We start from the raw sequence: 14,060 nt of genomic DNA, 5'->3' as shown, positions 1-14,060 counted from the left end.
CAAGAAGTGGAGTAGGATTAATGTTAACCCCTTGCTGCATATAGATAACAAATTCATTTTTAAGAAGCACCCATCATTCATTGATGCGTTTCCAGTTATAATTTACTTTAATATTTAATAATGATTTCTAAGTATATATAAAATATTTATTTTGTTTTAGCAATTGTATATTACTATTATCACTAAATTGAAAAGAAAAATTTTAAAGGAGACTTATGGTCATTAGAAATTTTAAAACACTAAGATTTAAACTTATATACTTCTTTTTGATACATCAAAGTATAAAGGATGATCAATAGAGACGTTCAGTCACAAAAGTACATTACAACACGTAGGTGCAACATGAATCCTGGACAGCTCACATTTTGACACTTAACAAGAAGGAAAATTACCTTCTATTTTAGACACCGTTATGTTTGGGTCTTTGTTAGTGTAGCTAAATCTGTTTATTGACTAATATATTGGCATAATTAAAAAGTTAATAGGCCTGGACAAAGATTTATTACAATAGGGTAAAATTCTATGGGGTAAATAGAATGGGTGTGTGATTGAAAGGAGAAAAAGAAATAGTATGACACTGACGACTGCTAAAGAAAAGTTTGTTCATTTATTTTTAAAGTAAGCAACAAAATCTTTCTCACAATACTCAACTCTGAGTTAAAAGGTAGCAATCATTCTATAAAAACATGCTAGTCAATATAATCACTTCGTGGGAAACTGTTCGACGTACAGAATTGGAACTCAATATCTTGCTATGGACTTGCAGACCAGATACCCCTTCTTCATTTAGAAAAGTGAAACTATCAACAGCATATTAGACTGGAAGACATGAGTGGATGAATGGATGGATGAATGAATTGGATATTTTGGCTAACTGGAGGTTCCTAGCCTAGAACTTGGAGGTTCTCCAAGCCAGGCTTCAGCAGTATGTAAACCGTGAACTCCCAGATGTTCAAGCAGGTTTTAGAAAAGGCAGAGGCACCAGAGATCAAATTGCCAACATCCGCTGGATCATGGAGAAAGCAAGAGAGTTCCAGGAAAACATCTATTTCTGCTTCATTGACTATGCCAAAGCCTTTGACTGTGTCAATCACAATAAACTGTGGAACATTCTGAAAGAGATGGGAATCCCAGACCACCTGACCTGCCTCTTGAGAAACCTGTATGCAGGTCAGGAAGCAACAGTTAGAACTGGACATGGAACAACAGACTGGTTCCAAATAGGAAAAGGTGTACGTCAAGGTTGTATATTGTCACCTTGCTTATTTAACTTATATGCAGAGTACATCATGAGGAACGCTGGGCTGGAAGAAGCACAAGCTGGAATCAAGATTGCTGGGAGAAATATCAATAACCTCAGATATGCAGATGACACCACCCTTATGGCAGAAAGTGAAGAGGAACTCAAAAGCCTCTTGATGAAAGTGAAAGAGGAGAGTGAAAAGGTTGGCTTGAAGCTCAACATTCAGAAAACAAAGATCATGGCATCTGGTCCCATCACTTCATGGGAAATAGATGGAAAAACAGTGGAAACAGTGTCAGACTTTGTTTTTTTGGGCTCCAAAATCACTGCAGATGCTGATTGCAGCCATGAAATTAAAAGACGCTTGCTCCTTGGAAGGAAAGTTATGACCAACCTTGATAGTATATTAAAAAGCAGAGACATTACTTTGCCAACCAAGGTCCGTCTAGTCAAGGCAATGGTTTTTCTAGTGGTCATGTATGGATGTGAGAGTTGGACTGTGAAGAAGGCTGATCGCCGAAGAATCGATGCTTTTGAACTGTGGTATTGGAGAAGACTCTTGAGAGTCCCTTATACTGCAAGGAGATCCAACCAGTCCATTCTAAGGGAGATCAATCCTGGATGTTAATTGGAGGGACTGATGCTAAAGCTGAAACTGCAATACTTTGGCTACCTCATGCGACGAGTTGACTCACTGGAAAAGACTCTGATGCTGGGAAAGGTTGGGGGCGGGAGGAGAAGGGGACGACGGAGAATGAGATGGCTGGATGGCATCACCGACTCTGTGGACATGAGTTTGAGTGTACTCCGGGAGTTGGTGATGGACAGGGAGGCCTGGCGTGCTGTGATTCATGGGGTCGCGGAGAGTCGGACACGACTGAGCGACTGAACTGAACTGAACTGGAGGTTCCTAAGTTCCAAGTCATCTTACAAAAGAAAATAACATTTACGATTAATATTTCCACTTTCATCCGAACATTTTTGTGCCATGTTAACTAAAACTTCAGTTGTAAAGTTAAACATGTAGAAACACTGGAATGGCCACCAGAGGGAGCCCAAGTGTTTTTCTGAATGTACCAGAGAGCAAAGAGAAGAAGACAGAAAATACACAAAATATAAACCTGGGGGAGCCGGGGACAGGTGCATATCGGGGGAGGGATCATTACCTGTTTCAGTAAAAAGGATGTCCTGCTGAATGATAGTGCCATTTTTGCAATATGCTACAAATTCCTTTTTTAGGTGGTTATACATTGTTATGTTTTGACAATTTAAATAGAAGAATTGGCTAAACATAATATTGGAATAGCTCACATACCCTAAAACTGGAAGGTGCTGGGTAGACTGCCATGATGACATCCATACTTCTCTCTGGGCCCCAAAACAATCCAGGCGCCTTTTTCAGCTCATGGTCTCTACCCCATTCATCTTTGCAGTCAACTTCGGGTGTGGTTTCCTCACTTTGTTTGGGATTGGGCTGTCAAATTACAGCACTAAACCAGTGCTTGGTGTGACTTGGGAACTGTTCCTTCTCCTGGCTGAGCCAAGTTACATGGACATTAAGATGAACGACTTTTCATTTGGCATCCTGCTGTCTTCCCAGAATTAAGCACTGGACCGAGTCCTACCAGGATGCAAGAGCACCTTCAGAAGGCTTCCCAGACCCAGTCTCCTCCCAAACTAGAACCCACTGGACAACCTCAGTGATCCCCACGCTAGGATAATGTCCCTGGGCTGAGGTTACAAACAAGGGCATCATCTTGTTTAGAATGAAGTTCCAGGAAAGCTTAATGTAATGTTTTATATTTGCAGGCAGTGGTCAAGTTTGGGAATTTTCCCCCTGAGTTATCTTCTTTGATCTCCCAACAATCCTTTTGCTGTGGGTGTCAGGGAATCACCATTTTATCGATGAGGAAACTGAGGGTCATGGACCTAAGACTTGTTCAGTGTTGCTGGTTATTAAGCGTCAAGGACAGAAATCAGTATACCTCTGAGGGCACAGATTATAACAATGAACAAGTACTGAATCCGGTCATACTAGTGTCTTCTGAGACACAAATAAAATTCTCCCCTTCCTTTTCTGTCAAACTACAAGTAAATAAAAAGCAAGATGCAAGACGCAAGCAAATTTAATGACTTTGCACCTGTTTTACTAGTTATTTTCATGGTATGCTTTCCTAAGTTTCTTTTTTATGTAATTTTATAATGTATGCAAATAAATTAGCAGATCAAATTAAATTTCACAAGGTTAGGTCCTCTGCTGAATGCTGCTAGATTTAACATGTTGATTAATGCCTTGAATATGGAATCAAAAGCATTCTTATTAAACTTGACAATGATACTCAATTGGGTGGGGGTGGCTGGCACTTAGGAGAACTGGAATGAAATTTAAAGTGACCTTGACAACTGGAAAAGGAAAAAGAGGTCAAAATTCAATAGAAAGCTTTGTAGAGTGATTCATTCAAGAGATGAGGGGGAAAAAAAAACAAAGGAGTACCACAGAAATGAGAGAGCACTGACTGGGCAATTATAGCAAAAATGGAGCTGGAGATCAGAGTGAACAATAGTTTCAAAGGCATCAGCTCTAGATCTGTCATTTTAAAAGGAAGCCATGATATTGGGAGGGACAAACAGGGGGGAATTGAAGCTGATTCCCCAACTACATTTAAAAGAGATCAACCTTTACGAGGAAAAATATGGCGCTCTGTTGGAACCCCGAAATGCCTGAAGCTTAGAAGCCAGATACTGACAACTTTGCAAGGTCTCCTAGCAAATGAGAGTCTGAGATAATGAAAAGTTTTTTATTTTAAACGACTCTGAAAAGTTCTGGTACACTCTTCCTTTGTTCATGCAACGTTCTCCTTTCCCTTCCACCTGGGTAACATCTACTTTCCATCAAGAGGGCATGAAGGATTTTCCTCCTCCTCCAGGAGGCCTGCCCTGAGCCCGCCCCTTCTGGGAACCCCACTGACCCCTCATGTCTCCTGAGAGAACTGACTGGCGGAGTGCTTCGCCTGTGTCATTTCACTAGTCTTCCAGGAAGGCCCCTTGCCTTCCACCTCTATGCTTCTACCCCTACATTACTATAACTCCTACCCTGTAAATGGGGAAACAGAGGAGTAAAAGCTTATGAACTAACTCAGCCACCTTCACTTGATTAGTAAGCAGCAGAGCTGGACTTGACTCAAGCCTCATGCCCTCATGCCACACCCGCCCAACCACGCGTGCCCATAGCACTGCACTGTGCTTGCTGTGTTCACACGCCGCCTCCATCCATCTGCAACTCACTGAGGCGCCACGCTTTATTTTCATAGCCCCAGGTGGGGCTTGGGATGGATCAATACATATGCAGTCAATGAAAGGTTTTCAAACAATTAGATGGCATTTGGGGGGAATTTCTGAATCATTCTTTGACTGAAGGAAAATAGAAAATAAAACAAAGTTGAAGAGAATCTACACATTTATTTATAGAAACTGAAAATAAGAATTCTGAATAAAATCAGATCATATTACTAAAAGTGGTGTTACAATTTTCTTTTCAAGGAATTCTAAAGAATGCAAATTGTTAAACATAAGTTTATAATACCTCTGTACGTGTCTGCAAATGTACATATGTGTGTACATGCATATCCATCTACAGTGTAATTTCATCTAAAGGTAAGGAGAACTATGACCCTCAGAACACGACCCTCAGTTTCCTCATAGATGAAACGGTGATTCCCAGACACCCAGAGCAAAATGACTGCTGGGAGATCAAAGAAATAGAGGAAAACAACACAATGGGAAAGACTAGAGATCTCTTCAAGAAAATTAGAGATACCAAGGGAATATTTCATGCAAAGATGGGCTCAATAAAGGACAGAAACGGTACGGACCTAACAGAAGCAGAAGATATTAAGAAGAGGTGGCAAGAATACACAGAAGAAGACAAAAAAGATCTTCATGACCCAGATAACCATGATGGTGTGATCACTCACCTAGAGCCAGACATCCTGGAATGCAAAGTCAAGTGGGCCTTAGGAAGCATCACAATGAACAAAGGTAGTGGAGGTGACAGAATTCCAGTTGAGCTATTTCAAATCCTGAAAGATGATGCTGTGAAAGTGCTGCACTTAATATGCCAGCAGACCTGGAAAACTCAGCAGTGGCCACAGAACTGGAAAAGGTCAGTTTTCATTCCAATCCCAAAGGAAGGCAATGCCAAAGAATGCTCAAACTACCGCACAATTGCACTCATCTCACATGCCAGCAAAGTTATGCTCAAAATTCTCCAATCCAGGCTTCAACAGTAGTGAACCATGAACTTCCAGATGTTCAAGCTGGATTTAGAAAAGGCAGAGGAGCCAGAGATCAAATTGCCAACATCTGCTGGATCACAGAAAAAACAAGAGAGTTCCAGAAAAACACCTACTTCTGCTTTATTGATTACGTCAAAGCCTTTGACTGTGTGGATCACAACAAATAGTGGGAAATTCTTCAAGAGATGGGAATACCAGACCACCTGACCTGCCTTCTGAGAAATCTGTATGCAGGTCAAGAAACAACAGTTAGAACTGGACATGCAACAACAGACTGGTTCCAAATACGAAAAGGAGTACGTCAAGGTTATATTGTCACCTTGCTTATTTAACTTCTATGCAGAGTACATCATGAGGAACGCTGGGCTGGAGGAAGCACAAGTTGGAATCAAGATTGCTGGGAGAAATATCAATAACCTCAGATATGCAGATGACACCACCCTAATGGCAGAAAGCAAAGAAGAACTAATGAGCCTTTTGATGAAAGTAAAAGAGGACAGTGAAAAAGTTGGCTTAAAACTCAACATTCAAAAAACTAAGATCATGGCATCTGGCCCCATCACTCCATGGCAAATAGATGGAGAAACAATGGAAATAGTAATAGACTTTATTTTCTTGGGCTCCAAAATCACTGCAGTTGGTGATTGCAGCCATGAAACTAAAAGACACTTACTCCTTGGAGGAAAAGTTATGACCAACCTAGACAGTATATTAAAAAGCAGAGACACCACTTTGCTAACAAAGGTCTGTCTAGTCAAGGCTATGGTTTTTCCAGTAGTCGTGTATGGATGTGAGAGTTGGACTATGAAGAAAGTTGAACACCGTAGAATTGATGCTTTTGAACTGTGGTGTTGGAGAAGACTCTTGAGAGTCCCTTGGACTGCAAGGAGATCCAACCAGTCCATCCTAAAGATCAGTCCTGAATATTCATTGGAAGGACTGAGCTGATGCTGAAACTCCAATACTTCGGCCACCTGATGTGAAGAACTGACACACTGGAAAAGACCCTGATGCTGGGAAAGATTGAAGGTAGGAGGAGAAGGGGATGACAGAGGATGAGATGGTTGGATGGGATCACCAACTCGATGGACATGAGTTTGAGTGAACTCCGGGAGTTGGTGATGGCCAGGGAAGCCTGGCATGCTGCAGTCCATGGGGTCACAAAGAGTCAGGCATGACTAAGCGACTGAACTGAACTAACTGAAAGAGAACTATAGACTATTTTAATATTATCAACCCAGGGGAACATGTTTGACACCAAATTACTGTTAGAAAAGAATCCAAATTCTAAATGATCTGAATCATTAGATTACTTTATCCAATCTGATAACACTACAATTTTCTCTCCTAAACCTAAGACATATTTTGCAAATAATTTGATTTCAGTTTGTCAAAACAAGGACAATAAAAATTCAAGTACACCAAACAAACAATACTATATATATTTTAGTCTCACAGTCAATTGAGATAACACGCTATTAGCACCTAACAGTTACTAGGGTAAAGCATCTGCCTATAATGCGGGAGACCCGGGTTCGATCCCTGGGTCAGGAAGATCCCCTGGAGAAGGAAATGACAACCCACTCTAGTACTCTTGCCTGGAAAATCCCATGGATGGAGGAGCCTGATAGGCTACAGTCATGGGGTCACAAGGAGTTGGATACAACTGATTGATTTCACTTCACTTCACTGGTGATGAATATAATTGCCTGCAGCAAAGGATAAAATATTTCTGAAGACAGCGATGTACTCACCCATAACTCTGGAATCAGCAGTGTAGTGTCTTACTATCAACATGACATCACATTCCTTGCCCGGCAGAGCGTGGAACTAATTCTCAGCAGCACAGGCAACACCAAGTGGCCTACCCTCAAGGCCGTGCCATTTGTTAAAGAGAGAGCGGGCGGGGCTGGCGGCAAGAGAGGTTGACGAATATCTTTTATGATATTTATTTATTCTTTAATAATTATTACTTTCAACCATTAAACATGTCTCAGGTTCTCTGTGATATCTTGCTCAAGTCAAATTCTGATGACAGAGAAGACTGAGAACATATTCAAAGCAGGCATGGTGTAACTCAGTGTCAGCCCTAGGAAACCATCAGCATGACTGCAGCGTTCAAAAGTTCTGCTCCATAGAAATGCAGACACACTAACGTGAGAGCGCTGAATCAGTCACCAAAAATCATTCACAATATCATAAAAGTAAGTCTAAAATATGCTGGGAGGGATTGGGGGCAGGAGGAGAAGGGGACGACAGAGAATGAGATGGCTGGATGGCATCACTGACTCGATGGACGTGAGTTTGAGTGAACTCCAGGAGTTGGTGATGGACAGGGAGGCCTGGCGTGCTGTGATTCCTGGGGTCGCAAAGAGTCGGACACAACTGAGCGACTGAACTGAACTGAAGTCTAAAATATACTAAGGAACCATCACCTCAATATACCCTAAAAGATATCCTTTTATCAAGCAAACTTACAGCAAGCCAGTCCTGTGAACACTGCCGAGAACATTCAGAGGTTACAAACACATGGCTTAACTGACAGCAGAAGATCAGATCATCAGAGAGTTCCCTGCATTAACTATTTACTATGCAGAGGAAGAACAACTATACATCATCTTAAAAATTCAATCAGAAATAGAAACAGACTTATAGATATCAAAAACAAACATGTTTCCCAATAGGGAAACATGATGTGGGAGGGATAAACCAGGAGCTAGGGATGGACACACACACAACTACTGGATATAAGATAGATAAGCAACAAGGACCCACTCTATAGCACACAGTGCAGTTCCCTGTATTTAGGGAACTCTATATTCTGTGATAATCTCTAAGAGAAAAGAATCTGACGAGAAGGAATATATGTATAACTGAATCACTCTGAAGTACACCTGAAACTAACACATTATAAATCTATTCCAATAAAATTAAAAAAGAGAAAAAAAATTCAATCAGGATACCACTGCAGAAGCTAGACAGAGAGAGAGAGAAGCATGGACCAGCTTTTATATGAGGAGAGGAAGAGATGAAATAAGCAGCAGAAAGAAACTGAGCAATGGCCTCCTGCCCCATAAAATACATAACTCACAAACACAAACACTTCTTCAGAGACCAAGAGCTGAAGTTGTCCTCGGTACCTTGGACATTAAGAGGCTATTTTTCCCAGGAGGTGGTGCAAAGTCAGTCTTTGCTCACTGAGCTCTGCTTTCTAACAGGCTAGCTAAGGAATGAGGGTTTACACACTGCACAGTGCATAGTTTGGGGCCAGCAACACTGCTAAATCTAGTCTTCACTTTGGTGATAAGCCACTTGTCCTTCAGAACGAAAACAAGCATCTTGGGATTTCCTGCTTTCAGCATTTGGTTGGTTTGCTCTCCTGTGCAAAGCGTCGCACCCTCAGCTAGTCACACGTGTATTGTTTCAGCGTGTGACAGGGCTGGTTAAACCATTCTCACCCTAGAACAGAGGGACATGGCTCCTAGGGCAAAGCTGTGAATTCTGGCCAAGGTGTCCTGATAAGTTCTAGATGCCTACTAGTCAAGTTTTAAAGTAGGATTTTAAAACTGTGTTCCATCATATACCATTGGTTTGAATTCAGTTTGAAAGCTGGAGTTGAAAGGTCTTGGACGAAAAGGAGATCAAATCAGTCAATCCTAAAAAAAATTCAACCCTGAATATTCATTGGAAGGACTGATGCTGAAGCCGAAACTCCAATACTTTGGCCCCCTGATGTGAAGAACTGACTCCCTGGAAAAGACCCTGATGCTGGGAAAGACTGAAGGTGGGAGGAGAAGGGGACTGAGGATGAGCTGGTTGGACGGCATCACTGACTCAATGGACAAGAGTTTGAGCGAGCTCCGGGAGATGGAGAAGGACAGGGAAGCCTGGCGTGCTGCAGCCCACGGGTTCAGAGAGTCAGACATGACTGAGCAACTGAACAACAACAACATGGGATCTTCTTTATTTTTTAAAGATTAAAAAAAACGTGGACCATTTTTAAAGTATTTATTGAATTTGTTACAATATTGTTCATTTTAGGTTTTTATTTTTGGCTGTAAGACATACGGGACCTTAGTTCCCTGAACAGGGATCTAACCTATACCCCTGCACTGGAACATGAAGTCTTAACCACTGGACCACCAGGGAATTCTCTATGGAGTTAAAAAATTTTTTTGTTAATATGTTTTAAGTTTCCTTTCTCTTCACCTGGCCTAGAATCACAGCCAATCTATAATGCTAAAATAAGATGCTATCATTTAATTGGTGGAAAACACTCTGATTTGCTTTCTCTAACCTCGAAGAAGAGCAACAATAGAGATGTTATTATAGTCCCCAAAATTCCTAAACTTGCTAACCTATTGACCCTAATATTTACTTGCTATTTATTCTTCTACTGCCCTCTCCTTAATGAGAATTTTCACAAAGCACGTAAACCATGTCCTGACCATTTGCCATTTAAAAGTTTACGTCTTTTATAATAATTTCCAAAATTATTCTTCATATAAATAACTCATGATCCTTTTTTAAGTTTGGGACGCTTAAGTAATCGTCTTAAAAAGAGGCCTATCAAATAGTTTTGCAAGACTCCTAGGCTTGCTTGTTATTAACTGCTGGCATCATTTCTTCCAGGGCTTGGGAAATCCTTGAGCTCTGAGTTGACAGTGCTTTGTACTGGGAAAGTATCCTTGCATACTTCACAAGAAGCTTGCCAATCACACTGTCAATGCCTAAAAAATGAAGATCTCAAATGATCCTTTTAGAAACAAGATGTTTGTAAATCAGAAAACGGGATTTTTTCTTAATATCCTCCTGAGTCTATTTTCTGGTTCTTTCCATACTGAGGAAGAAATGTATAACTTTCTAAAACTACAAAACTCCTTAGCAGTTGCCTCTCAAAATAAAGGAGCACAATAAGCAACAAAGTCTTTCTAAGCAGAAAATATTATAGACAAGCTCATTTCTTCAAAGGGCAACCCTAACATTCAACTAGAAAGTTTTCTTTTCATTGTGATTATTTTTACCTTCTGTGTTAAACATGGTCAGTCAGGTATGGCACTTACAGGAGACAGAAAAAAAGAAAACTTAAACAGATCAAAGAGAAGAATCTATAAAACCAAAGGCCTCAAACAACTGCAACCACGCCAAAATGGTTTCCTTGCTTTATTAGTTCAATGGTCATTTTTGTAATACTGTTATCAATTATTTTACAGGTTCCAGTATCTGGTGTGATCTAAAGTTGAATGATGTTCCTATCAATTACAGTGAGTAGTAAACAAAATAATCCAGCAAGTTAGCTGTCAGCCTGTTTCTATGAAAAGTGCAACTTAAGAAAGTTCCTTTTATGAAAGGTAAGCCTGGATCTGAAAATAAAATACAGCTGGCAAGGCAGCTAAAAACACCACTTACTGATTTCTGATATTGGATTAAAAGTTAAACATGGTGATTAACAAAATCAAGAGTAGGAGCTAGAAAAAAGGTATATTCTTTATACAAAGAGTCTGTTTGGACACTGAGACAATAGCCTAAGTGCTTTTGTTTCAGTCCACAGGCATATTATTGCTATTAGAGAAACATAAAGGGTCTATAATATTGCCCCGCATGTAAAGAAGGTAAAGAATAAAAGAAATCATCCGAACACAACTTGTTTCTTATAAAGGAAGTAATTCAATTAACATCACTTTAAGGCTCTTAGGCTTCCTTTTATCTTTCTAAAGCTTCAACCCTACTCATGAATGTCTTTCATCTTATTTGCTTTATTTTGACTGATGGCATTGGAAAGCTTTCTGAATAACAAGCAGTGACATTCTATCCACTCTACTTACTGATAGAGAAAAAATATGCTTCCTTTTACTAGAGAAGTTGACATAGAATGACCCAAACAAATACAAATAAGCATGTACGATGACTAGTTACTGGGCAGATAGCCTGGCAAGCCCCTTAAATCTTTGAGGGCAAGATGCTGTTAAAGTCCTTGTATCTGACTTTCTGTGAACTTCAGATTCTTCTTTTGTCATGAAGTGAGCTACGTGACAGCTGGTAGGCTCTCCACTTAGAACGCTGTGTCTGTTGCTCCACTGCAGGGAGGTCCAACCTAAAGGTCACCGGGTGTCTAAGAGAGACTGAGCTTCCTTTTGAAGTTCAGAATATTTGAGACCTCCTAGGGCCTGGCCATTCTGGATGTGCTCTCCATACACTGAACATTCCTTGATGGGGAAGCACCAGGCCCTTTTAACATCTTTATTTAGCTCATGAGCCACATATTATTTGTTACAGTGTGCTTTGGAATATCCATGTCCAAAATGAAGTCAAGTTCGATTACTTTAGAGTCTAAAGGCTATTTTTTAGACTCTCCATGAACCTAGAGCTTTACTCAACAATATATTTACACAAAGATATATTTTTAATAGCAAAATACCATTACAAAGGTTCACTGAACAAAAGTATTTTAAGAAGGGGTAGGAGACATTTGTTTATGTCAAAATGTCCTTTGGTCACTTGGTCCACACCAAAAGGTCCTTGAAATTTGGTTATATCCAAAAAAGCACATAAGCATATTTGGTCCATGACAAGTGATTTTGGAAAGGACAAATAACAAGGTCTTTTCGGCATGGACCAAATGTCTCCACGGATGCTTTCAACAGGACCAAATGTCTTTCAAGGTTAAGGAGAACCATAAGATGTAAAAGGATAATTACTTTACAAAGGGTAGGATATTTTTCAGAGGAGAAAAAATAGATAGTAAATGATATAAGACTTGATAAAATAATTATTTTAACAGTCTTCACATTTACTGACCTCTACTGTATGAATCTCTATACTTGCCACAGATTATCGTATTTAATATTCATGATGGCCTCTTAAGATAGTCACAACCAACATCTGCATTTTAAAGACGAGGCAAGGATATTTAGAGAAGTCAAGAGGCTTGCACAAAGCCCCACAGCTAGGAACCGAAGTCCTCTGGTGAACCCAGCCAATGAGGATCTGATGTGACATTTGACATGATATTGCGAGGTCTTGAACCCAAGTTTGGGGTGGCACAGCAGTGGGTCAGGATTCCCCACCAGCCCTTTAAAACCAACTTTATGAAAACAGGAAGACCTGAAGAGAGCTGGAGTCAGACCTTTGAAAAGCAGTACAGAAACAGTCTGAAATTACCATAGGCACAGGACCAAAAGCAGGGGGAAAAATAGAAAAGGGTGATAGTTCTGTGACACTGCCAGCAGGCATAGCAACTGAGGCACACAGTAAGGCGACACATCCCAGAACCACCAAGCACCACTTCAGGTTAATCCTTCCACACCTCCACATTAACCCTCCCATGCTGTCTCAATGTAGATTCTATTTAATATCATTATTATTTGCATGCAAAGATAATGCCGCTATATCACTACCAGCCTTAGAAGGAGTATTTGGCACTGGTTCTTGGTAGAAGGTTAATCCTAAACCATCTAGTCTCTTACCTGTTTGCCCTAACCAATTAGATAATTCATTATTTCGACTTCCAAAGAGAAACATGAACTCTAATGTATTTGACTGCATTTATAAAATCAACTGGCCTCAAATTTCATACTTTGTATTCCTATTAAGGAAAAACAGTTTATTTTCTATGTGCCATTAAACTAATGATTTGCTCTGCTGCCATGTAAGCACCATGGGAGAAAGGAAACACTTAGCAACGTCTGCCCCAGGGTAACCTTTCTTCGTACTAGTTAATATCAAGGACATGTGATGACCATGTCAAAGTCATTGCCCTTCTCCCCTTCATATTTCACAGTGACTCACCCAAAGATGCCAGAATAAGATTAGAAAAATATTTATGGCTCTGTTGAATACGGATAAAGAGTTCTCTTTGTTGATACGGTCACCACAATTATTTTTTACCTTATGACAGTTTTTAGAAATTAGGCAGAAAGAGAGTAGTTACTCACATTCTCCTTGTCAGGAATCCCTAGAAGAGGAAAGAGAGAAAGAACATGAGTTGGAAGATCAGCTTGTAAAATGGAAATTAAACCCCTTGCTGAATTCAAACCAAGTAAAAATTTGATGTTTTCAATTTGCCTTTCCATAAAAATGTACATAATGCTGCTTGGAAAAATAGCAGCACCTACCAAAATCTGTAACATAAACAAATCAGTGAATCAGAGCAGGGCTATGCGCCAGACAACAAAATTTCATGCTTATTTTGCTTTTCTACCATATGTTTCACTCTCCTAGAGGTAAAAATTCATCCCTGCTTATTTTACACCATGTGAGCAACTAATTCCTCTGTCTTGAGCACCAGAACACTCAGAATTTTACAGAAACATGTCAAACTCTTCAGTTGCAATTGTTATAGTTTTACAAGGCAAACCACCTCACACCATTCCAGGGATCTGGACTTGGGGGCTGCTGCTGCTGCTGCTAAGTCACTTCAGTCGTGTCTGACTCTGTGTGACCCCATAGACGGAAGTCCACCAGGCTCCCCTGTCCCTGGGATTCTCCAGGCAAGAACACTGGAGTGGGTTGCCATTTCCTTC

General features: G+C 40.3%; 1 protein-coding gene across 5 annotated transcripts in view; it reads right to left on the bottom strand.

The window, feature by feature from the left end:
- RAPGEF4 (Rap guanine nucleotide exchange factor 4) overlaps nucleotides 1-14,060 on the bottom strand; it is a 330,927-nt gene that overhangs the window by 136,458 nt on the left and 180,409 nt on the right. For all 5 annotated transcript variants that reach the window (XM_088830124.1, XM_088830113.1, XM_088830121.1 and 2 more), the window contains one exon: nucleotides 13,473-13,492. In XM_088830124.1, the coding sequence (XP_088686250.1) occupies nucleotides 13,473-13,492 (20 nt within the window). The remainder of the gene's footprint in view (nucleotides 1-13,472; nucleotides 13,493-14,060) is intronic.

This window comes from Moschus berezovskii, chromosome 2 (assembly GCF_049115385.1).
Source record: "Moschus berezovskii isolate FMDL1 chromosome 2, NW_MosBer_1.0, whole genome shotgun sequence".
Lineage (NCBI taxonomy): Eukaryota > Metazoa > Chordata > Mammalia > Artiodactyla > Moschidae > Moschus > Moschus berezovskii.
The sequence above is the reverse complement of the archived record's forward strand: the minus strand, read 5'-3'. Positions and strand labels throughout refer to the sequence as shown.